This window comes from Vulpes lagopus, chromosome 2 (assembly GCF_018345385.1).
Source record: "Vulpes lagopus strain Blue_001 chromosome 2, ASM1834538v1, whole genome shotgun sequence".
Lineage (NCBI taxonomy): Eukaryota > Metazoa > Chordata > Mammalia > Carnivora > Canidae > Vulpes > Vulpes lagopus.
The window spans coordinates 171,370,339-171,393,487 of record NC_054825.1 but is presented as its reverse complement, the minus strand read 5'-3'; the positions used below and the strand labels follow the sequence as shown (position 1 = coordinate 171,393,487).

At 50.8% G+C, this 23,149-nt stretch overlaps 1 protein-coding gene across 3 annotated transcripts in view; it reads left to right on the top strand.

The window, feature by feature from the left end:
* The window catches only part of SIPA1L3 (signal induced proliferation associated 1 like 3), a 234,216-nt gene that overhangs the window by 186,671 nt on the left and 24,396 nt on the right, over window positions 1-23,149 (top strand). For all 3 annotated transcript variants that reach the window (XM_041742388.1, XM_041742406.1, XM_041742395.1), the window contains 4 exons: window positions 29-156; window positions 5,975-6,093; window positions 8,275-8,702; window positions 22,088-22,309. In XM_041742388.1, the coding sequence (XP_041598322.1) occupies window positions 29-156; window positions 5,975-6,093; window positions 8,275-8,702; window positions 22,088-22,309 (897 nt within the window). The remainder of the gene's footprint in view (window positions 1-28; window positions 157-5,974; window positions 6,094-8,274; window positions 8,703-22,087; window positions 22,310-23,149) is intronic.

Below are 23,149 nucleotides of genomic sequence, written 5' to 3'. Positions count from 1 at the left end.
TGCTTGCCCTCCTCTCACTCCCCTGCAGGTATGCAGCCGCCTCACACCCACTGCTGTCCTTCGATCCTCACTTCAGCCACGATGGGATGTCCAGCGGCGACTCCTCCTCGGGCGGCTTGACCAGCCAGGAGAGCACCATGGAGCGTCAGAAGCCAGGTATGGCCTCCCCAGGCCAGCTGTGCCCGCCTGCCTTGCCCAGCAGGACCTCTTAGAATGTGCCAGGTGTTACCCCTCCTCCTGCCAGTGATGATTAGAACACGAAAGCTGTTGGAGCCCCACGTAAGATTAGGGAGGTCACCCCAGAGAGCAGCAGGGACCGGTGAGCCTGATCCTATCTCTATCCCGCCAGGGCATCAGCAGATGGCATTCATGCAGGCGCCAGCGTCCAGATGTGTGGTGCGGGGGTGGCGACCTCCCAGGGAAAGAGCTGAAAACGAACTATAAGTGGTGCTGTCTGGGGAGCAGAACCAACTGCGTTCTGGAGCTTTTCATTGCATAAACCCTTCTGTGCTCTTTTCCCAACGTTAGAGATGTACAGCACATGCTGAGACCAGAGCCCAGATCATGAGTGTCCAGCATGAGAACATGCAAAGCAAACACGCGCACGCCCCACACTCAGGGTCCAAGGCTGAGTGTGGCCAGCCTCTGAGAGCCCCTCCTGGTCAGCACCCCCCGCGGGCCACCCCTGCCCTGCTCTTCACAGCCAAAACACTCCTTCCTGCCTCGTTTTGAATTCCATGTGTATGAAACACAGACCCCTGCTGGTTAGATGCATCTGTGTGCACGTCTGGCTTCTGTCACCCAGTGTCGTGTTCTTGAGCGTCAGCCACATGGTTGTATGCAGTGGTGTGATTTCTGGGTAGTATTCTGTTGTATGAATGACCCACAGTTTATTACTCCGTTCTGGTGTGGATGGACATTTGGGTTGTTTCCAGTTTGGGACTGTTTAGCCACATGCTGTTGGGAATATTCTTGTACTTGTCTGTGATGAGCACATGTTCACATTTCTCTAGGGCGTATGCTTGGTGGTGGAATTGCTGGGTTGCAGGTTTAACCCTATAAGAAGCTGCCACACTTTTTCCCAGGGCGACAAATTATTTCCTGCTCCCACTAGGGACAGAGGAGCAGTCTAGTTCTTCATGTCCTCACCAACCTTTGCACTTTGGCTGTCCTGGTAAGCACATAGTGGCATCACCTTGTGATTTTAATGTGCCTGGCGAGACTGAGCATCTTATTATCTGTCTGTTCTCCTGTGGAAGATGATTAATCCACACTTAGTTGAATGTTTGACATACAATTTCACATAACAAACTCGGAGCCCCTTTGAAGTCCGAGAATTACCGGATAAATGGGTGGGTTCAAAAGAAAGAAAATAAATGAAATGTCAAAGAGCATTGATATTGGAGGGGGGAGATGTGGAGCTGTCCTCTTAGAATGTTCAAGAATCTTCCAGGCAGCTCCAGAGCATGACCACATCAGCACATCACCAGCTCCCTGTGGCACATTGGGGCAAGGAGGAGGTTGCCTGTCCCTGGGAGTTCCTTGGCACCCCAACCCCACGATTCCCTTAAACCAGGGAAAATGGTTGAACTTCGGGCAGACGGGTCACCTTCCCGACCTTGCCCTCCCTTCTGCTGCCTCTGGGGCCTGCACACATGGCTTGCTTCCCTCCTCAGCACACCTGATCCTGCCTGCCTCTGCCTGGAGTTCTGTGCTCTTTGCTGCAACACAGGCAGATCTGCATCTTTTTTCCCCTACCCTGATCAGGAAAAGAGAAGTGTTGCTTGGCGATCTTACAACACCAAAGTGTAAAACCGGGGCGGGGGGAACTTTTCCAGTGTTCACCCAAATAAGGTGTCGCAGAAACTCACATTGTCCTTCTCTTTCTTCTGTCTCCTAGAACTTGGTTCCTCCTTTACTTCCTTGGGACTTTATTACAAGTTGACTTAACACCCCCTGTGCCCTACACACAGAAATCAGGGCAGTCTGTGTTTAGAAATCATCATGAAGCCTAGAATGTGCTCAAGACCCAGAGATAAGGTAGTTCAGGGTGGGAGAATCCGGCCCCAGACAGACGTGGAGATTGGCCCAGCCCTGATCAGATGATAGCAATCACAGAACAGCAGTATGGTTCTGCGAGCTTATATGCCCGGTGCTGTACTAGGTATTTCTCATGCCCTCTTATTTAATCATCTCAGGAACATGCCGTAGTGGGCACTTTTTACTGCCCCATTTTAGGAATGAGGAAGATGAGGGATGCCTGGGTGGCTCAGTGGTTGAGCATCTGCCTTTGGCTCAGGTGGTGATCCTGGGGTCCTGGGATCAAATTCCACATCGGGCTCCCCATGGGGAGCTCTGCCTGTCCTTGCCTCTCTCTCTCTGTGTCTCTCATGAATTAAAAAAAAAAATTTTAAAGAAAGAAAGAAATGAGGAAGGTGAGGCCCAGGAAGGTTGTCACTTGTGCAAGGTGCCTGCTGGTGAGAGGCACAATTGAGATTGAATCAAAACCTGTTGGGTGCTAGCACCCCTGAGCCCCCACTGTCCATACACAGCATCCACCCCCTCACCTGCTGGGTGTGAGTATTTCTCAAGCTTTAGGGCACCAAGATTGGGAAGGTGGCCCCTGAGTCACCTTACTGCTCCGAGTCTGTGCCTGGCCACAGTTTAGCACATCTCTCACAGCCGAGTTCGTATCTGTCGCATGCCCAGCATGACAAGGGAGATAATTCCAGCAGGAGAGCCAGGAAGTCAACAGGGACTGACCCAAAGAACCAGCGTTGAGCTCAGTATCAGGACCTGCTAAGGGCAGAGCTGAGGACCCTGAGGCAGCCCGGGAGGAGAGGAATCTGGTCCTTCATTCCTCCACTCATTAGACATGTCGCTAATGGTAAACACCAGACTGGGCACCAGGGACACACGGTGTGAGCCAGACAGGCATGTTCCCTGCCTTCTTGGAGCCGACAGATGGGCACACAATGGCAAATGATCACCATTACTGCTGAGTATCCAGTGGAAACTATAACACAGTGCTGAGAGAGATGGTCAGGGTTTGGGGGAATCTCTGAGCAAATCACATTTCAGGCAAAGTTAGAAAAGCGCAAGGGAGTCAGCGAGGAGGAAAACATTCTGGGGAAAGAGAATAGGTCAAAGAGGTAGCAGCGGGTGCAGGAGGAACAGTAGAGAGGCCGTGTGGCCGAAAGGGTGGTGGAGATGAGGTCAGGGAGGTGATGAGGCCAGAGCATGTGGGGAGGACTCTGTCCTTCACTCGGAGTGGGACAGGAGCTCGGTCCTTCTGACCAAAGGAGGGATGGGACCTGACTCTGGTGTTCATAGGGTCCTTCTGACTGCAGATCCTTGCAGGGTGGGGATGGGGTGAGGGAGATAGGCAAGTTCTTTTTTTTTTTTTTTTAAGATTTTATTTATTTATTCATGATAGACGTAGAGAGAGAGGCAGAGACACAGGCAGAGGGAGAAGCAGGCTCCATGCCTGGAGCCCGATGCGGGATTCGATCCTGGGACTCCAGAACCATAATAGGCAAGTTCTAAATGGGCAGGTCATTTGAAGGTAAAGTTGACAGGATTTCCTGATCCTCTATGTGGATATGAGAGCAAGAGGAGCCAAGAGTGATACCATGGAGCCACATGGACTAAACAGGAAAGACAGTGAGTGATGCAGATTTGGGAAAAAGATAAGGAGTTGGCTTTGGCAGGAGGTGCCCAGGAGCCGCCCCGCTGGAGGTGTTGTGAGGCAACCGTATGTACAAGGCTGAAGTCAGGAGAGGTCTGAGCCAGAGATGGAAAAATGGGAGTCACCAGTGTGATAGGTGGTAGTTGAGGCTGGATGTGGCTGCTGCAGGCTTGGTCTCCGGCATGATCTGGCCACCTCCCAGGAAATTAGTACCTCCTGGGCCTGCAGGATGTTCCACAGAGGAAAACCATCTCCAGAGGCAGAGGAGGTAGGTAAAGTGGGCAGCCTCCCTACCACCACAGGGACAGTGACGCCCTTGACTGTGCCAACCAGGCTGTTCTCTGTGGTGGCCCTGGGAGCCATGTTCAGCATACCGAGAGCAGGAACCTTCCCCAGCAGGAACCTGGGTCCCTGGTGCACTGGCAGCAGCGGTGTGTGGCCATGAGTTCAGGCTCAAACAGGCCCTGTGGGAAGTTCACAGTCAGCCCTGTGACCTCATCTGTCCTGGCTTCAGATCCCGCTTCTGCGGTGGATATCCTAAGTGTCTCTCCTTCCTGCACGGTTTTGGGGTCCAGTGAGATCACCCTTGCCCAGCCCTCAGCACAGGCCCCAGCCCATCATTAAGAAAATGATGATTCTTGTTCCACAAGCACATACTCTCCATCATTGCCAGCGTTGTCCTTGTTGAGGAAACATGGAGAAGGTGCAAGAGTGGACAGCACAAGTCTGAGGGCCTTTCTCTGGACCTCGGACCAGGTACTTAACCTCTCTGAGTCTTGATATTCTTCATCTTTTGGAAGTGGTGTAATATCCCCCTCAACCTATTACTAGGAGGATTCAACAAGGTAATGTTCTAGTAAAACCTAACACAGGGGATCCCTGGGTGGCGCAGCGGTTTGGCGCCTGCCTTTGGCCCAGGGCGCGATCCTGGAGACCCAGGATCGAATCCCACATCGGGCTCCTGGTGCATGGAGCCTGCTTCTCCCTCTGCCTATGTCTCTGCCTCTCTCTCTCTTTCTGTGACTATCATAAATAAATAAAAATTAAAAAAAAAAAGATTAAAAAAAAAAAAAAACCTAACACAGGTCAAGTGCATTATAGTCATCTTTATTATAATTATTTTTAATACAGCAGTGATCAAAAGTGTGTGAGCCCTGGGGTTAGACCACCAGGGTTCTGGTCCTCTGTCTCCTGTTAGTGCATTTGTGTTTGATAGATACTAACTAGCCCTCCACTACAGTTGTACTTTGGGGTTTTTTGTGTGTGTTTAAGATCAGTTGCTGAGTTCAGGCATATTGACTACTTGGAAATTTAGACTCATTCAAACCCCACACCAGCCATCACAATTTTAAACCTATTTTACCTGGGACCACCAACTCCAGTTGCGGAGTCCTGTCCCAACACAATCCCACACTTGGTCAAGGCTACGTGTAGGGGGAAATCCACCCAAACAGTGCGGTAAGGAAGACTTGAAAATAATCTAAATGTCCATCTGTAGGAAACTGGTTTAAAAGTGACATCTGTTCACATGACGGGATGCTATACAGCTGTTAAAAACATGACTTTATGGGACGTCTGAGTGGCTCAGTGGTTGGGCACCTGCCTTCAGCTCAGGTCATGATCCCGGGATCCAGGATCAAGTCCCACATCGGGCTCCCTGAGAGGAGCCTGCTTCTCCCTCTGCCGATGTCTCTGCCTCTCTCTCAGTCTGTGTCTCTCATGAATAATAAATAAATCTTTTAAAAATAACTTTATATTCAATTTTGTGAAGATGTATTAGGAGGATATAAAATGAAAGGTAAGTGTAACATGAAGTGAAAAGTCACATTGTAGGACAGTGCTTAGTGTGATTCCATTTTTGTTTAACAAAATGAGTTATGAACGTTTAACCAGCAAAGGATTACTACCTTGTATATATAAAGAACCCCACTCAGCAATAAGATAAAAGACATCAATCCTAAGGGAAAATGGGAAAAGGAAATGAACAGGCCAGTAAGGATGAAAATGTGTCCAGGCCTCTCTGGGAATGACACAGCGTCAATGAATTAACCCATGTAAAGCACTAGAATAGTGTCTGACACATACTAAGTGCTTAGTAAACATGTCATATTGTTATACCCCAGGTTATACCCCAAGACAAAAGTTGATGAGGTTGTGGTCCTGTGTGACCTGAGCAGACAAGCTGACAGAGGGATGGGACCATTTTGGGGGCCAGATTCCTCAGGTGGACTCAGGCCAGGGCCTGAGTCACCTCTAACTACTGATGTGTCTCCTGTCTTCCTGCAGAGCCTTTGTGGCATGTGCCCGCCCAGGCCCGGCTCTCAGCCATGGCTGGAAGCAGTGGGAGCAAGCACGCCTCCAGGCAGGACGCAGCAGGCAAAGATTCCCCCAACAGGCATTCCAAAGTGAGTCTGGGCCCCACCTGTCTAACCCTGGGGAGCCAGGGCTGCCGGAGCCAGCTGCTTCGCCTCCCTGACTGCTGTTTGCTGGGCAGTTTCACCTGGGTGTGGGCCTCTGAACACCACATGTGAGCACATCCTCTACCTTTGCCGTCCTCTGCTCTAGGAGGGGCCAACTGCTTGGTCTAGAACCAGCCAGATGCACAGCCAGGCTCCAGCCCTCACTGACCAGGTCATCATGAGCAAATCCCTGCACTTCCTTGTGCTGCAGTTTCGCGATTATTACACTGGTCATGGTTGGCTTGGCGTCTTCACCAGCTCAGGCTGGTGTAACAAAAATAATGAAGACTGGGTGACTTAAAACAAATTTATTTCTCACACTTCTGGAAGCCGGAAAGTCCCAGATCAGGACTCTGGTGAAGACCCACTTCCTGCTTCATAGATTGCCTCCTTACTTCATGTGGTGGAAGGGATAAGGGAGCTCCCTGGGGTCTCCTGTATAAGGGAATAAATGTATATACTATACATGATTTTAATAATTCCACTCATGAGGAATATGTAAATATAGAGAGATAAATATGTAAATAGAGATTTTATAATCCTCTTCATGAGGGTTCCACTTCCATAACCTAGTCACCTTCCAAAGGCCCTCCTGCTATTGCCATCACAGGGTCGCCTGTGGGAATAAGTTAACTGCTATAAGAGACAGTCCCCAAATCTCAGTGACCTCACTCAGTTGAAGTCTTTCCCTCATACAACAATTGAATGTGGTGTTCAGTGAGCCTCTTTCCTGGGTTTCATGATTCTGGAACCCAGGTCTCAGACCTCTGCTGGGTCCCTGCCTCTTTCCAGCAGGTTGGGGTGGGAGGGAGGAAGAGAGGATCATGTGGGAAGTCTCTCTGGCCCTGGCCTGGAAATGACATGAATCATCTCCACTTACATTGCACTGGCCATCACATATTAAAACTCCATCACGTGGCCGTATCACAGTGCAAGGAAGCTGGGAAACATAGCCCTGTATGCCTGGGAAAAGTAGGTTGAGCAGTCAGCAGGCTGCCTGCATCCCTTCACTCAACGGGAGTTTGAGGGGCCCTTACGATGTGCCCGGCCCCTGGACCCCAGTGGTGGAGGGGACAGATGAGCCTCTGTGCTCACAAAGCCGGCATCCCAGTGGGCAGGAAGCAGATGAACACACAGGTTCTATAACACCAGAACTGGTCTTTGCTGTGAAATAAAAACAAAGCACAGTTCAGAGAGAAGAGAGTATGGGTGCTGCTGTGTTAGGGTGAGGTGGTCAGTGAAGGCCTCTGGGGAGGTGACTGAAGGCCTGAGTGAAGTAAGGGGCAGTCGTGAAAACTCCTTCAGGCAGAGCATTCCAGGCAGAAGGAGTAACCAAGGCCTCAGTGCCAAGGCCCTGAGGTGGGGGGATTCCTGACAGGTGCAGGGAACAGTGAGGAGGCCCATTTGGCTGGAGCAGAGCGATCAAGGCAAGGGACAGATGAGGTCAGAGGCCAGAACGTGGGCCCAACCACTGGGGCCCAACCACCCCCGGCCTCCGGGAGGACTCTGGCTTTTCCTGTGACTGAAATGGAGCCATACTAAGGGTCTAAGCAGGGAAGGGACATGAGATGGTGCAGGTGCTCACAGCCTCCCTCTAGCTGCCTGCGGGGAGCACACTGGGGGCAGCAGGACCAGGGAGGAGGCTGCTGCCATGATGCAGGGGGAGGTCTGGCAGGCAGCCCTGGGGTGGGGTCGTGGAAGACAAGTGGCAGGTCCTGGATCTCTTGAAGATGCAGTCCACAGGATTTGCTGTTGGACTGGATGTGAGTGTGAGAGCAGAAGCAGGGTCCTGGGTGACTCCAAGGCTCTCATGTGGGGCAGCTGAAGGGATGGAGGTGCCTTTATCGAGGGGGAAGTAGCGGATCTGGGAGGGAAGGCCAGGAGCGCAGCTTTGTATGTGTCAAGCCTGCGCCATGGGCAGCACCTTGCCCATATCCCTGTGAGTTATCAACCACCCAGTTTTACAGATGTGGAAACTGAGGCACAGGAGAGCTATCCCGCTCATCCAAGGTACTGTGGCCAATCAGTGAGGGAGCCAGAGCTTAGGTATGGGGAGGACACAGGGAGGGGAGGGGAGGTCCGTGCCCACTGTGGAGTGGAGGATGACACACATATCTCGCCTTTCAGGGGGAGCCTCCCTACTCCAGTCACTCCAGCAGCAACACCCTCTCCAGCAACGCATCCAGCAGCCACAGTGACGACCGCTGGTTGGACCCCCTGGACCCCCTGGAGCCAGAGCAAGACCCCCTCTCCAAGGGTGGCTCCAGCGACAGCGGCATTGACACCACCCTGTACACCTCCAGCCCCAGCTGCATGTCCCTGGCCAAGGTGCCCCGGCAGACAAAGCCACACAAGCCCCCGGGAAGCATGGGCCTCTGTGGGGGCGGACGTGAGGCCACCGGGCGGTCCCACCACACAGACAGACGGCGGGAGGTCTCACCAGCCCCGGCGGTTGCTGGCCAAGCCAAGGGCTACCGCCCGAAGTTGTACTCCTCAGGCTCCAGCACCCCTACGGGCCTGGCGGGGGGTAGCCGCGACCCACCCAGGCAGCCCAGGTAAGACCCCACTCCTTACCCCGGTCCTTCAGGGAGTCCTGGACTGCCTTCTGCTTCCCCTACAGCCCCAGTAGCGCGGTTCCCCTCCCTACACACAGGCTCTTGGACAGGTGTGCTTACACACTAGCTTGCTTACAAAGTTAAGAGGCTTGTAGACATCCTCCCTCCTACCCCCCCCATACTGCCCACATCATCCGGCGGCCGCAGGTATCCGGGGTAAAGGGAAAGAAACCCCTGCCTGGCTTTCATCTGTCTCTGGTTTACTCTGACCCTCTGTCTCTCTTTCCTGCTCTCTCTGCTGAGACTAGTGGTTTTATGCTTCCTGAGGTTAACTGTGTTAGGAGTGCCTTTGGCTGGAATTAACAGGAAAACTGACCTTCAAGTGGCTTAAACAAATAGAGGTTTAATAGTCTCCTGATGTGAACTCCACAAAGGGCAGAGCTCAGCTAGTACAGCAGCTCTGGGAAGGCCTGCAGCTTCCTCCTCTGAGATGGCTCTGGTGCCCCTGGGGCACCCCGTCCAGTCATAGAACCAAGGAAGATTGCTTCTTCTTGAAGCTCCCTTTCTCTGAAGAAACCAAAAGCTTTCCCAGAGCCCCTTGAGTAAACAGGCTGAAGGAAGTCATACGCATTTTTTAAAGAATATACATTTTTTAAAGTTCCTGGTAGATGGTGATGATGATGCTGGTCTGGGGACCCCACTTTAAGAAACACTGGTGGAGAGGCAGGCAGGGGAGTAAGCGAGAAAGAACTGGCATCAATGAGCCATCAGTCTGGGGCCTAGACTGCATATACTTGAGCATCTGACAAAAGCCAAGAACCGTCACCCAGAGGAATGCATAGAGGTAGAAAAATGGTTCTGCACTCACAGGGTTCTTGAGGTTCTGGTACACGTGCCCCCTTGAGGTCTGTGGCCCCAGGCAGGAATTACTGTGCTGCAGTCCCCTGTGCACAGCCTTCCTCCCCTTCCCTGACCACACCTGAGCAGGGCCTGGCCCAGGCCAGGATGTGGCACCTATGAGTGTGGCGGGGGGGTCCTCCTCCCCTTTGGTTTCCTGATGCCTTTGCCAGGACTCATGCACCCAGGCAGTGGCCCCAGACTTTGACCACAGCCTACAGTGGACTTTCATCTGTGTCTGTGCAGAAATAGCTGTGTTTAAAAGCGAAGCAAAAGTGCCTCCAAACAGTACTTAGCCTGACTGTGTGAAGCGCTCTGATGTGGTCTCATCTGTTGAGAATGTGAATATGTCTCCATACCTCCTTAAGTGATCTCATGACTTAGCAGTGGTTCCCTGACAGATTTGGGAACTGCTGTGTTTGAGAGTGCCTGTGTTGTGGGTGCCCCTCCACCCCCAGCCCTGGTCCTGGACCTCCCTGAGTCAGCAGTCCAGAAGGGTGAAGATGGTGAGGGCAGGAATCCCACTGAGCTTAGCCCGCACCACCAGGCAGGTAGTTCTCAGTCATTCAAACTCTCAGACTTTTGGCCAGCTCCTTCATCCATTTATCTATCCATTCATCTCACTTACAGATATTTCTTAGGGATCTGTTATGGCGCAGACCACTGGGCTGGAAGCTGGGGAAAGATGAGCAAATGCAGGAGTCCCACACCCCTTCTCACCCATATCAGTTAAGGGAGGCAGACAACATCAGGCCAACACTGAGACAAATGTCAGAGTGCTCCCACTGAGAAGGGCTCTGCGCCAGCAGAGTCCTGGGTGCCCTGGGGGTCCCAGATCTCCACCCTCCTAGGCCCTAGGCCCTCCTAGGCCCTCCTAGGGCCATGTTAGTAAATCTGGGTAACTGCAGGGTTTTGAAATCTGTGTTAGAAAGGCAGCAGCGCTGGGGAGTAGACTGTGGCTGAAGCCAGGGGGTGGATATGAAATTACCCTGTGTCTGAGAGAAGGATTTGCTGAACCCAGAAATGAAGGAAATAAAATGGGAGAGGAACTCACTACAAAAGAGGGCCCTGCGGTTGGGAGCTTTAATTTGCATACAGACAATTGATGCTAATTGCAAATCATTCTTATCTACTCATTAAGCTGCTTCCCGAAGTTTTCTCCTAGGCAACCAGGCTCTAGTGTGGAACAGCATTTCCCAAAATGGGGTGCTCGAGGTGCTTTGGGTGGTACAGGAGGAAAATGGGTTTTTTTTTAATGGATATATGTTTGCTTTAATGAGTATTAGGAAAGCGATACCCACCCATCCCCGGCTTTTACAGATACCGTCTTGGACAAGTTAAGGAAAATTAAATGAGTTGATTTAAGGAAACGTTAACATGGTAGATGAGAGTGTGGACCTCCACCAGGGTTCAGGCCCTCCCTCTACCTTGCTTTGGCTGTGTGGCCTTGGCCAAATGACTGAACTTCTCTGGACCTCAGTTTCCTCATCTGTAAAGTGGGGAATGAATCACATACCTGCCTCCTAGGGATATGAAGATTGAATTAGCTAATGTTTGTAGGACTCTGAGCACAGGACCAGGTAATAGACCTTGAGCCTGACTTGTCAAAATCACAGGGTATTGTTCTAAAACTAAATCAGAATGTTTCTCCTGGGTGTTGCCAGTTACAGGCAGTGCTGGGACAGCCCTTCGGTTGAGACAGCCCCAGGCCTGACATCTCAGGGCTCAGAGTCCCAACTGGGAGACAAACCCATCCCCAGACAATGGCAGCCCAGAGTGATCCAGTGCCAAGATGAGGGAAGCATCTGGGATGTGGGAGCCCAAAGGAGGGGCCAGACCCCATGGTGGAAGGGGCTTTCCAATAACCAGGAGGACTAGGAGGGTAGAGTGTCCCAGACAGAGAAGATGTGCAAGTCCCACTGTGGCCTCACTTTGCTGTGGCCCTCCCACAGCCTGACCATCTCTACAGGGCAAGTTCCCAGACAGTCACTGACACCTGCGCCCAAGAGGCCCACATGTGCCTTCCCCTGCCTCTGGTCACACTGCCCCTTGCACCGGGCAGCCCCCCAGCCTTCTGCATCCCCTGTCATTAGTCTGCATCCTTGGGCAGAGCTGGAATGACAGCCTGCTGCCCAGCTGAGCTCCTCCAGGGCAGGCATGCACACGCCAGAGCCATCCTTGGCTCTACTTCCACAGAACTTCATAGCAGAGCACCTGTGTGTGTTTGCACAGCGAGTGCCCATTGTGTGCCCGGCCCTCCACTGGGTGCTGCAGGCAGGCGGGGCCCCTGCTGTCCTAACACTGACCAAGCACCAGGGAGACAGATAAGAGGAGGGAAAAGCCTGGGAAGAAGAGACCCACTGGGATCTGAGGGTGGATCTGGTGCAGGGCTGGAGGGAATGTCTAATCTAGCCTGAGGGGCAAAGGTGGTTTCTGTGAGGAGGGGTTTGTGCAAAGATAAAAACACTAAGGAGGAGGCAGCAGGTGAGTGGTTTCTGAAGGGCTGGTGATTTATTCTTGACCACATAACTGCTTACATGGTGTCTGCTTTGTGATAATTTTTTAAGTTAAACGTATATGTTTTATATACTTTACTACATGTGAGCTATTATGCAATTTTTAAAAAAGGGGGGTGGTGCCTGGGTGGCTCAGTCAGTTAAGCATCCAGCTCTTGATTTTGGCTGGGTCATAATCTCAGAGTTGAGAGATTAAGCCTTGTGTCAATCTCTGCCCTCAGCGGGGAGTCTGTTTAAGATTATCTTTCTCCCTCTGCCCCGCCCCTCCCCCTCTCTAAAATAGTAAATCAATCAATCTTTAAAAGAATGGAAAAGATGGGATGTGGAAAGGGTGTCCCTATGAAAGGGAGTAGCGTGTGCAAAGGTCCTAGAAAGGGTGGATGCCATCAGGTCGCTGAACACAGGCTCCTTGGCTCAAAGGTAGAAAATGAGGGAGCAGCTGATGAGAGGGAGGGTTTTGGGGGAGGTCAGCAGAAGCCAGACCATGCAAGGCCCTGTCAGCCACAGTACAGAGTTTAGATTCCATTCTCAGAGCTGTGGGCAGCAAAGAGAGATTTCAGCAGAAAGGGTAGTACAGGCAGGTTTAGGTTTTGAAAGTGCTGGAGATGGGACTGGAGGCAGACCTTAGGGACAGGGCTGAGGCTGAGATGTGAGTGAGAAGGAAGGGGCCCGGACCAGAGGACAGAGCAGCTGTGACTGTGTCAGCATGTGGCTTTGCTCAGACACATGGAGGAAGAGAGGGAGACCCAGGCCCAGGACGGTGCCAGTGAGCTGAGTCAGGAGGGTGCTGCAGACAGGGAGTGGTGAGGTTCCTAAGAAGAGGACAGCGGGGCAGGCCCAGCCCGAGAGGCATGTTATCCTTACTGAGCACTGAAGCACCCACCGTGTGCCCGGGTCTATTCCAAACATGGTGACATGGCAGGGAACAGGCTCAGGTGTCTCTCTTGTGGAGCTGACATCCTCCTGGAGAGAGAGCAAGACAAACTGACGACAGAACAACCAATGATACTACTATGCCAGATGGTGATAAGGTCTGGGGGGGAGGGGACACCCAACAGGACGGAGAGCCGGGAAGGCCTCTCAGAGAACTTGGTATTTTATAGGAAGTAAGGGGTTAACCCAGGCAGAGGAAACGGCAAATGCCCAGACCGTGAAGGTGAACTCGCGTGCCATGCCTAAGAAATGGTCAGGTGGCCAGAGAGGAAGGAGCGGACAGGGCACGGCGGACAGAGGGGCAGGACGTGGTGTGATAAGGCAGGCCAGAGCCCGGTGCTGGCAGGCTCACTGACCACAGTCAGCTGCGGGGACTTGTTCCTGAGGGACGTGGGAGCCCTGGGAGGCGTGTGAATGCATAATCTGACTTATGTTTTAAAAAGATTACTCTGGGGGGAATAAAAAAGATTACTCTGGACCATTTGAAGGGTAGAAGAATTGAGTTTGCCCGCAAAACGCGAGGACTGCCAGGAGAGGGATGGGAGAGGGATGGGCCAGGCCGTGCCCGAACAGGGAAACACCCACCCACTCGCTCCCTGTGCTCCAGCCCTGCCGTAGAAGCTGCTGGAGCCTGTAGCAGCTTGTGCCCATCGATGATTTCAGTGACTTCGCAGACTCTCTCCCCAGACGTTCGTCATGGGAGCCCAGCTTCCAGGCACACTGCCAGGCGCCAGCGCCCGCTGTGGGCACTGCCGTGGGCTGAGTGATCCCAGGCGGGCAGCCACCTGGCCCCCCGCCCTCTCCTGAGGCAGCACACACTCCAAAGCTTCCTGGGTTTCCAGAGCAATTTGTCAGAGCTGTGAAGGGGCGGTCAGAGGCTCTCCACTCCACGTGGAGCTGCCATAGCCAGGCAGGAAGCACGTGGCTCTGCTTCCCCGGGCTGTGCCAGGAGGGAGTCTCTGGGATACCCTTCTGGGGACACAATGCTTAAAGGTAATGCGAGGGCCTGCGGGGTCCATAGGGGTCACACGTGACCAAGACCCACTTGGAAAGTCACAATCAGTCTGGGAGAGGAGCCCAAGCCCTCTCAAGGAAAATTGGGAGTAATGCAAAGGCTCTGAGGCTAGAATATTTCTGGCTGGGAAGCGCTTCCACGTGGCTAGAGCTTGGTGGGTGGGAGGAGCTGAGGGCAGAGGGGACAGGCCAGGTGGTATGGGGCCTTGTGGGCAGAGGAAAGGCCTCTGACTCTACCCTGAGTAAGGGGGAGCCACAGAGGGTCCTGGGCAGCAGAGGGCTGTGATCCGACTCAGGTGTTCACAGGCTCCCTCTGGCTGTGTTTGGTGGGGGTGGGCAGGAGGAGGCTGCTGTAGTGCTGGGGGGCATGGGGTGAAGGTGACTGGGTTCTACATCAGGTGGAGCTCATACCCTCCCTGCAGACCTGCCACTTCTGCTCCCAGGCCCCTGGGTGAAACAGTGGCCACTCACGACTGCTGCCCTGGAGCATAACTCCAGCCACTTGCAGGGACTGATTCAGCTCTCAAGGCCATGCTAACACCAGGCAGAGAGGGTTAAGGCCTCTCTGGTCCAGCGGTTAAGGTTGGTCCAGCGGTTAAGGCCAAGCAGTGAGGGGTGCGTGGGTGAGCAGTGTTACTCCCTGGCCCGTGGCCTCGGACTGCCAGTGTCCGGATCGCACAGCTCCAAAGCTGACCCAACTGTGTGATCTCCATCAGGCTCCTTAGTTTCTCTGTGGCTCAATTTTCTCATCTGTATGATGGGGTTAATAATAGGATCTGTGGTCTCCGGCTGCCAGAATGAACCGACATCATGCATTTAAAGTACTTCACACAGGGCCTGAGACGTAGCTGGGTACAAAAATATCCCCTGCTGCTAGGTTTCGTTTGCACTTATCACGTATTTATCGTGACTGCAGTTGTCCTTGAAAGTACAGGCTCGTGGTTAAAAGCAGGGTCTCTTGAGCCAGACTGAGTTTGCATCCTAGCTCCAACCCCTACCAGCTGCATCATTCAGGGCAAGTTATTTAATCTCTCTAGGCCTCAGTTTCCCCATTCGGAACATGGAGATGGTGGCAGCTCTTGCCTCGTGGGGTTGCCAGGACAATTAAGAAGGGATGCCTGTATGATGCTGAGAGCAAGGCCTGGCCATGCTCACAAGCTGTGCATGGCCAACACTGGCCCTGCCTCCTGGAGGCAGGGGCACAGCCCCTTCATGCTTGTCGCCCACCCCGGGCCACCCACCAAGACTAGAGTGTTGTACATGTGAGTGCAACTCTGCTCTCTCCATCCAGCCTGCCGTTTCTCCGCTTTTTTTGTAAATCACAAAACCGTTTCCACCAACAAAATCTGAGCTATAAAACAGATCGCCTCTCCAGGTGAAGGTGGGGTGGGAGTGCAAAGCGGGATGCCCTCAACCCACGCCTGGCTGAGCCCAAAGCCCTGGCTTTTAGCCCCTGGGCATACCACATCCGTATATAACTTTGCACACGGGACTCATGCAGTGGTGCTGTTTTTCCTCATTTCTCAGAGGAGGAAACAGGCTCACTAAGGGGAAGGGACCTGAGCTAAGGCCACAGTGTGTCACTCGGAGCTGGGGTTGGAACCTGGGGCAGGTGAGCAGCACAGCCCACATTCTTGCCAACCACACGGCATTGCCTTGTTTTTCAAGTGTCAGCTGAGGCCCAGGGAGGACACCTGTCCATGCTGGTGCTTCATAAAGAAATGGGTAGGTGGGGTGAGAACTCCACCTCAGGCTGGATCGAGATAGCACATTCCGGGGGATAGTTCTGTGTTGAGGCCATCCTGTGTGTGAAGCACCATCTACTGCATCTCGGAGAAGCTAAAGACAGAGCCAGTCATGGGAGTGCCTCTGGCTACAAGTAACAGAAAATCCCAGCTCAGCTGAGGGACGTCCACTATCTCACAGAACACTAAGTGCCAACTTAGGGAGGGCCCCGCGACTGTAATATATTGGCTCAGAGACCTAAGTTCTTTCTGCTTTTTTTGACCTGCCTCCGTCAGCCTGCAGGCTAGCTCCCCTCATTCTCAGAGTGGCCGTCATTCACCCAGGTAGTCACGGTGTCCACTGGAAGAGAAGGTGATGTTTCCTGCAAGTGTCTTTTGTATGTTTTTTTATCAAAGAAATCTTCCCCAGAAATCACCCAGCAGGCATTCCATAGACACGTTCCCTGAGGTCTCACCCATCCCCATCCCAGACAAGTGGCACCACCCAGTTATGATTTGCCCTCTGGGCTGACTGGTGTCAGGTCACCTTCCTCAAGCAAGAGATAAGTAAAATCCACCTCCATTTACAGGTTGAGGGGGGATGAGGCCGATACCCACAGTGTCTGTGACAGGGCACAGAGAGGGTCAGACCCATCTCTAGGAGGCGGTGGATGGAGCCGGCTGGCAGACAGAGACAAAGGACCTTCATCTTTTCCCCTTCTTTAATCATCTCTTGTTTTTTCAGCTCACCAAAGCTGAGTGATGGCAAGGTAGAGAAATGTACCATGGAAAGTAAAAGGGTTAAAATCACTAGCGATAGATTTATAGGGTGAACCCCCCACAGCCATTGACGAGAGGGGTCTTGTATGGAGTGACGTGGAGAGATCTACAGAATATGTGGTTCAAGTGGAAGCAAGGTGCACAGCAAGTTTATGATATGCTGCCATTTATTTCACAAAGAGAAGCAGGAATGATATACACTCCCTCTCACACACGTGCACTTCTGCATGCCCACGCTCTCTGTGGAAGACAAAAAAGGATGGGTCTTGGTGGCCTCAGGCAGGGAGACCGGGGTGTCACGTTGCACTGCCTTTTTACCCTGCCCCACTTACGTGGTTTCACTGCACTTATATTCTGTACGTGTTCCCTATCACTAGTAACCAGAGGTAACCAATTAGTGCACACTCACCCAGAGATTTTTCTCCAGACCTGCACCAGCCAAGTTCTTGCAAACGTTGTTGACCATTACCCAAAACAGGGGAAGCACTTTACGTTACAACCCCACACAGACATCCAGAACGAAGTTTCACAAAACACTTACCCTTACTTAGCTTGCATGCGGTACACCGATTTTTTTTATTCCTATCTGTTCAGTTTTATGGGTTTTCTCCTCCTTAATAATGGTCAAGAGCCAGTAAAATGATTTCATGACCCACAGTTGGGGAAAAAAAACTGTACAGTTCCTTTTTGTAAAAAAGACAAAACAACAAAAGCCCAGTAATCCTGCAGTATATGTGCATGTATAAAAAGAAAAAGCAGAGTCATGCTTTGTTTCCCAGCCTTGTTTCCACTCAGACATCTGTCCTTTTTCATAAACAGACCTACCTCTTTCTTTGAGCTGGGTGTATCATTTTTTGTTCTGCTTTATGTTTCGTATTTTTAAAGATTTTATTTCCATTTGGGAGAGAGCAAGAAAGAGCACAAGCAGGAGGAGGGGCAGAGGGAGAGGAAGGAGCAGGGAGCCTGATGGGGATTTGATCCCAGAACCTCAGGATCGTGACCCAAGCCCACGTGAGATGCTTAACCAACTGAGCCACCCAGGCTTTGTTTTTGATCATCAGGATGTGCCTGGAGCATCTAGTAATCTCATGTTAAAAGACATTCAAGCCAAATCTAACTTACTTTTTTTTTTTTTTTAAGTTTGTATTTATTGTCTTAAGTAATCTACACCTGACATGGGGCTTGAATCCACAGCACTGAGATCTAGAGTCACATGCTCCTCCTATCAAACCAGCCAGGCAACCCTAATTTTCTCAGTTACACACAATACCACAGTGACTGTCCATGTATGTGCCTAGAAGTACTTGTGCAGGCTTTTCTGTGACAGGGGTTTCTGAGAGATCAGATGTTAGACTGATGTTACTCATCCTTGAATTCTCAGCTCAGGTGCCATTGCCTCCCTGGGGAGGCCTGATCACCTGAGGTCCTTTCCTAGTGTTGTATGCTCCATGGTTCCCTGGGCATCCCCCCACCAGATCATAACTGTGGCCGCATTAATAAATGTTGCTAAATCATAGAAAGCTTATCTAGTCGGAGCTTGCTTATTTTATTATTTTATTTTATTTTATTTTATTTTATTTTATTTTATTTTATTTTATTTTATTTTATTTTATTTTAATTGTATTTATTTATTCACGAGAGAAACAGAGAGAGAGGTAGAGACACAGGCAGAGGGAGAAGCAGGCTCCATGCAGGGAGCCCGATTCAGGGCTCAATCTCAGGATCCGGGATCATGCCCTGAGCCAAAGGCAGATAGGTGCTTAACCAGTGAGCCACCCAGGTGTCCCAGAGCTTGCTTTTAATCTAGTCTATCAATCTCTGTCTTTCAATTTGGGCGTTGAAACATTCATATTGAAAGAAATTATTAATAATCAGATTTACATTTCCCATTTTGCTGTTTGCTTATGTTCACTTTCTTGCTCTGTTCCCTTTTTTTTTTTTTTTTAAAGATTTTATTTATTTGGGGCAGCCCGGGTGGCTCAGCGGTTTAGCGCCACCTTCAGCCCAGGGCATGATCCTGGAGACCCAGGATCAAGTCTCATGTCAGGCTCTCTGCATGGAGCCTGCTTCTCCCTCTGCCTGTGTCTCTGTGTCTCTCTCTCTGTCTCTCTCATGAATAAATAAATAAAATCTTGGGATCCCTGGGTGGCGCAGCGGTTTGGCGCCTGCCTTTGGCCCAGGGCGCGATCCGGGAGACCCTGGATGGAATCCCACGTCGGGCTCCCGGTGCATGGAGCCTGCTTCTTCCTCTGCCTGTGTCTCTGCCTCTCTCTCTCTCTCTCTCTCTCTCTCTCTCTGTGACTATCATAAATAAATTTAAAAAAAAAAAGATTTTATTTATTTGGGACTCCTGGGTGGCTCAGCAGCTGGGCACCTGCCTTTGGCTTAGGTTGTGATCCCGGGATCCAGGATCAAGTCCTGCATCAGGCCCTGCAGGGAGCCTGCTTCTCCCTCTGCCTATGTGTCTCTGCCTCTTTCTCAGTCTGTGTCTCTCATGAATAAATAAATAAATCTTTGGGAAAAAAAAAGATTTTATTTATTTGAGAGTAAATAAGTAAAATCTTAAAAAATAATAATAATTGGACTCTTAACTGACTGAGCCACCCAGGGGCCCCTCTGTTCTTCCTTTACTGCCACCTTTGTATTAAATAAATTTATTTTATTGTACCGTTTAGATATCTCTTTTTTTTTTTTTAGTTACTGTAATATGCATGTTAACAGTGTAACTCAAATCTAGTAATATAATTCCAATAAAATATAGAAACTTTCCTCCAGGGATCCCTGGGTGGCGCAGCTGTTTGGCACCTGCCTTTGGCCCAGGGCGCGATCCTAGAGACCCGGGATCGAATCCCACGTCGGGCTCCCGGTGCATGGAGCCTGCTTCTCCCTCTGCCTGTGTCTCTGCCTCTCTCTCTCTCTGTGTGCGACTATCATAAATAAATAAAAATTAAAAAAAAAAAGAAAAAGAAACTTTCCTCCAGGGGCACCTGGTGGCTCAGTTGGTCCTGCTCTTGATCTTGGCTCAAGTCATAATCTCAAGGTTGTAAGTCAGGCTCCATACTGAACATGGAACCTGCTTGGGATTCTCTCTCTCCCTTTCTCTCTGCCCCTCCCCACCTCTCAAAAAAAAATTTTTTTTTAATATTTTAAAGAAAAAGTTCTCTCTAGCATAGCCACATCTGGTTCCCTGTCCTTTGTGCTATTTTTGTCATTTTATTACATTCATATATGTTATAAGCCCAACAGTATAGTGCTCTTATTACTGCCTTTTACAATCTTATGTCTTTAAGGAAGTTAGAGAAGAAATAAAACCTAAATCTATGGTCTTATTCTAATACACAAATTTACCATCTTGGACCTTTCATCTCTCTGTATGGATTCAGGTCACCATCTGGAGTCCTTTTCATCTTTTTTCTTCTTCTTTTTTTTTTAAGATGTTATTTTTAGGGGTACCTGGGTGGCTCAGTCAGTTAAGCATATGCCTTCATCTCAGGTCATGGTCCAGGGATCCTGGGATTGAGCCCTGAGTCAGGATCCCTGCTCAGCAAGAAGTCCGCTTCTCTCTCTCCCTCTACTCCCCACCCCCATGCACTCATGCGCACTTGCTGTCTCTCTCTCTCTCTCTCTCTCTCTCTTTCTCTCTCTGAAGTAATCTTTTCAGTGTGGGGCTTAAACCTACCACCCCGAGATCGAGTCACACTCTCCATGGTCTGAGCCAGCCCTGGCACCCCTGAAGTCATTGTCTTTCACCTGGAGGACTTCTTTTATTATTTTACCAGGCAGATGAGCTGGCAGTCAAGCTCTCAGTCTGTTTATCTAGGAATATTTTTATTTTGCCTCATATGTGAAGGATAGTTTTGCTGGATACAGAATTCTTGGTTGGTGGTTTGTTTCTTTCTGCACTCTGAAAACATTCCATTCCATTGTTTCCAGTAAGAAGTCAGCAGTTAATTATATCAATGCTTATCTGTATGTGATGAATTCTTTTTCTCTTGTTTCAAGATTTTTATCTCACTGTTTGACTTTGAGCTGTTTTTCTGGATACATATGTCTCTGTATTTACCGTACTTAGGGTTTGTGGAGCTTCTTGGATGTGTAGGCGAATTTTTTTCCTCAAATTTGGGGAGTTTTCAGCCACTATTTTTTTAAATCTTTTTTCTGCTCTTTCCTGACTTCTCCTAAAACTCTCGGCGTGCACACATCAGTATGCTTGATGCTGTCCCAAAGGTTTGGGTATGTCAGAATGTCCTTTTTCATTGAGCTGGGCAGGAGGATGAGAGGAGCCCCCGCCCAAATGCCACAGATTTCCTCTTTCCATACCTGAAGTACACCGGTTTTTCAAGCAGAGATGACCGTTAGACTGCCGTATGCCCTTGGTCAGTTGCCAAAGTGCTGAAGTGGTGGTTGTGTCTGTTTTGTGCTTTGGGGGAGAGGTTTTGCCAGTCTCCTCATTTGATCATAGTCAAAAGTCCCACCCCTTCATATTGTTAAATTGACCTTCAAAAAGGATTTGTTGGCTTAAACCCCAAAGGCATTAATTTTTTCATTAAATGCCTCTTACTTGAAGTGGAATTAGAATGTTATTTAAAAGTATTAAAAGTCACATTGTCTCAGAGGAGTGAACAATTGAATCCCCAAAAGTTGGGTTCTGGTTAGCAGCATGGGTTTGTTGTACCACTGATTCCATGGGAACCTAGCATTTGGAATAGCAAGCTGTGGTTTTAGATCATTAGATCAGTGGAGATATTTTCTGATGTATAGCAGGTACTCAAAAAAATATCTGATTGAAAAGGCTACTTGGCAAGCTGTATTTTAAGTAAAAAAAGAAGTTATAGAACAACTTATTAATGTGATTACAGATCACATATTAATGTGATCCCACTTATAGAAAAATACAGTCGTCCCCCCCCCCAAAAAAAATAGTTCCTACCTCTCTAATTGTATTCGCATGTGTATTTGCAATACATAGGAAAAAGGAGAGAAAGTACAAGGCAGCAAGAGAGTGAGCAAATTGTAAACCATGGAAACCTCTAGAGACAGGCGGGTAGGATCCCCATCTTCGGCTATGTAGGCTGTGCCCAGGAGACGGGGAATCTCAGGGTGCATCCACCCACGGTGGTGACTTTTTTAATCCCCAGAGAGGTACTACATGTGTTAGAAGGGCATTCCTGGGGTACAACGAGGGGCTGTGTAGGCAACTTCACCTTCTCTCCATACAGACATTTTTTTTAAGAGTTTATTTATTCATGAGAGACAAAGAGGTGGAGAAGCAGTCCCCCGCAGGGAGCCCAATGCAGGACTAAATTCCACGACCCCGGAATCATGCCCTTGAGCTGTAGGCAGCTGAGGCACCCAGGCCCCCTCCTTACAGACTTCTGTGCTTGAATTTTCCATCGCTGTAGTGTATTTGTACATCTCATGTGAAGAATACTTTGTGTTTCCCAAAGGTGAATTGGAACAGATCAGTTTTGCAAAATGTGGAGTGGATTCATGCAGACTTCCTCTGGTTTTTACTCTGCAGTGACATGAGCTCGCGGGCAGGCTACCCCGCTCAGGTTTACAAAACAGCCAGCGCAGAGACTCCTCGGCCTTCCCAGCTGGCCCAGTCCAGCCCCTTCCAGCTCTCCGCCTCCGTCCCTAAGTCCTTCTTCTCCAAGCAGCCCGTTCGCAATAAGCACCCCACGGGGTGGAAGAGGACGGACGAGCCCCCGCCACGGCCGCTCCCCTTCACCGACCCAAAGAAGTAAGTGCATGGCCACCCAGCGGGGGCTGTGGGAGCCGAGCCAGGTGTCTCTGGGCAAGGAAGAGGGTGGCCCCTCGCTCGTTCGGCAAGGTGCTGGGCCAGTGACACACCATGAGTACAGTTGTGGACGGAGGTCCCTTGGCTGCCTGAGGGACATGGCCTTCAGGGGACTGCTATGCGGGAGACGAGGTTTGAGGGGGCAGGCAGGATGGGGGCCAAGGAAGGAGACTGGTGGCCTCGGGATGGAAATGCTTAAAGGGGAGCACAGGGTTTGGCCAGCAGAGTGTGTTGGGGCTGAGAGGAAGGCAAGGTTGAAGAACCCCCAGGTCCTATAACCAGAAGGGCAGACTTGCCTTGAGCTGAGATGGGAACTCAGGCTCGGTGAGGAGCAGGCTCGGTGTGGGGAGAGCCCCTGAGCTTGGTCCCCAGTGGGTTACATTCACAAGGCACAGAAGAAACAAGGAGGCAGTTGGCTGAGGAGTCTGGAGATGAGAGAGACATCAGGCTAGAGAGGGCAACTGGGGTGTTGGGGTGTCGTCAGCACAGGGGCATAAGGCTGGAGGCATACCCGAGGCCAGGAGTGTGGGTAGAGAGGAGGGGCAGGTGCAGGACGGGGCCGGAGAGCCCTCAGCCTCCAGAGAATAAGGAGAATCCCAGGTGAGCGATGGGTCCTGGGAGCCCAAGTGTGATGGGCTGTGCTCCAGCGTCACTGTGAGCCTCCTGGAGGTCCCTCGGGTGCAGGAGAGAAGAGTAGGAGAATCAGAGGGCGCTATGCTCGGCTCGTTTGCGGCATTGTGCTGTAAGGCAGAAGAGAGGAGAGGCGTGTGCACTGAGAAGGAT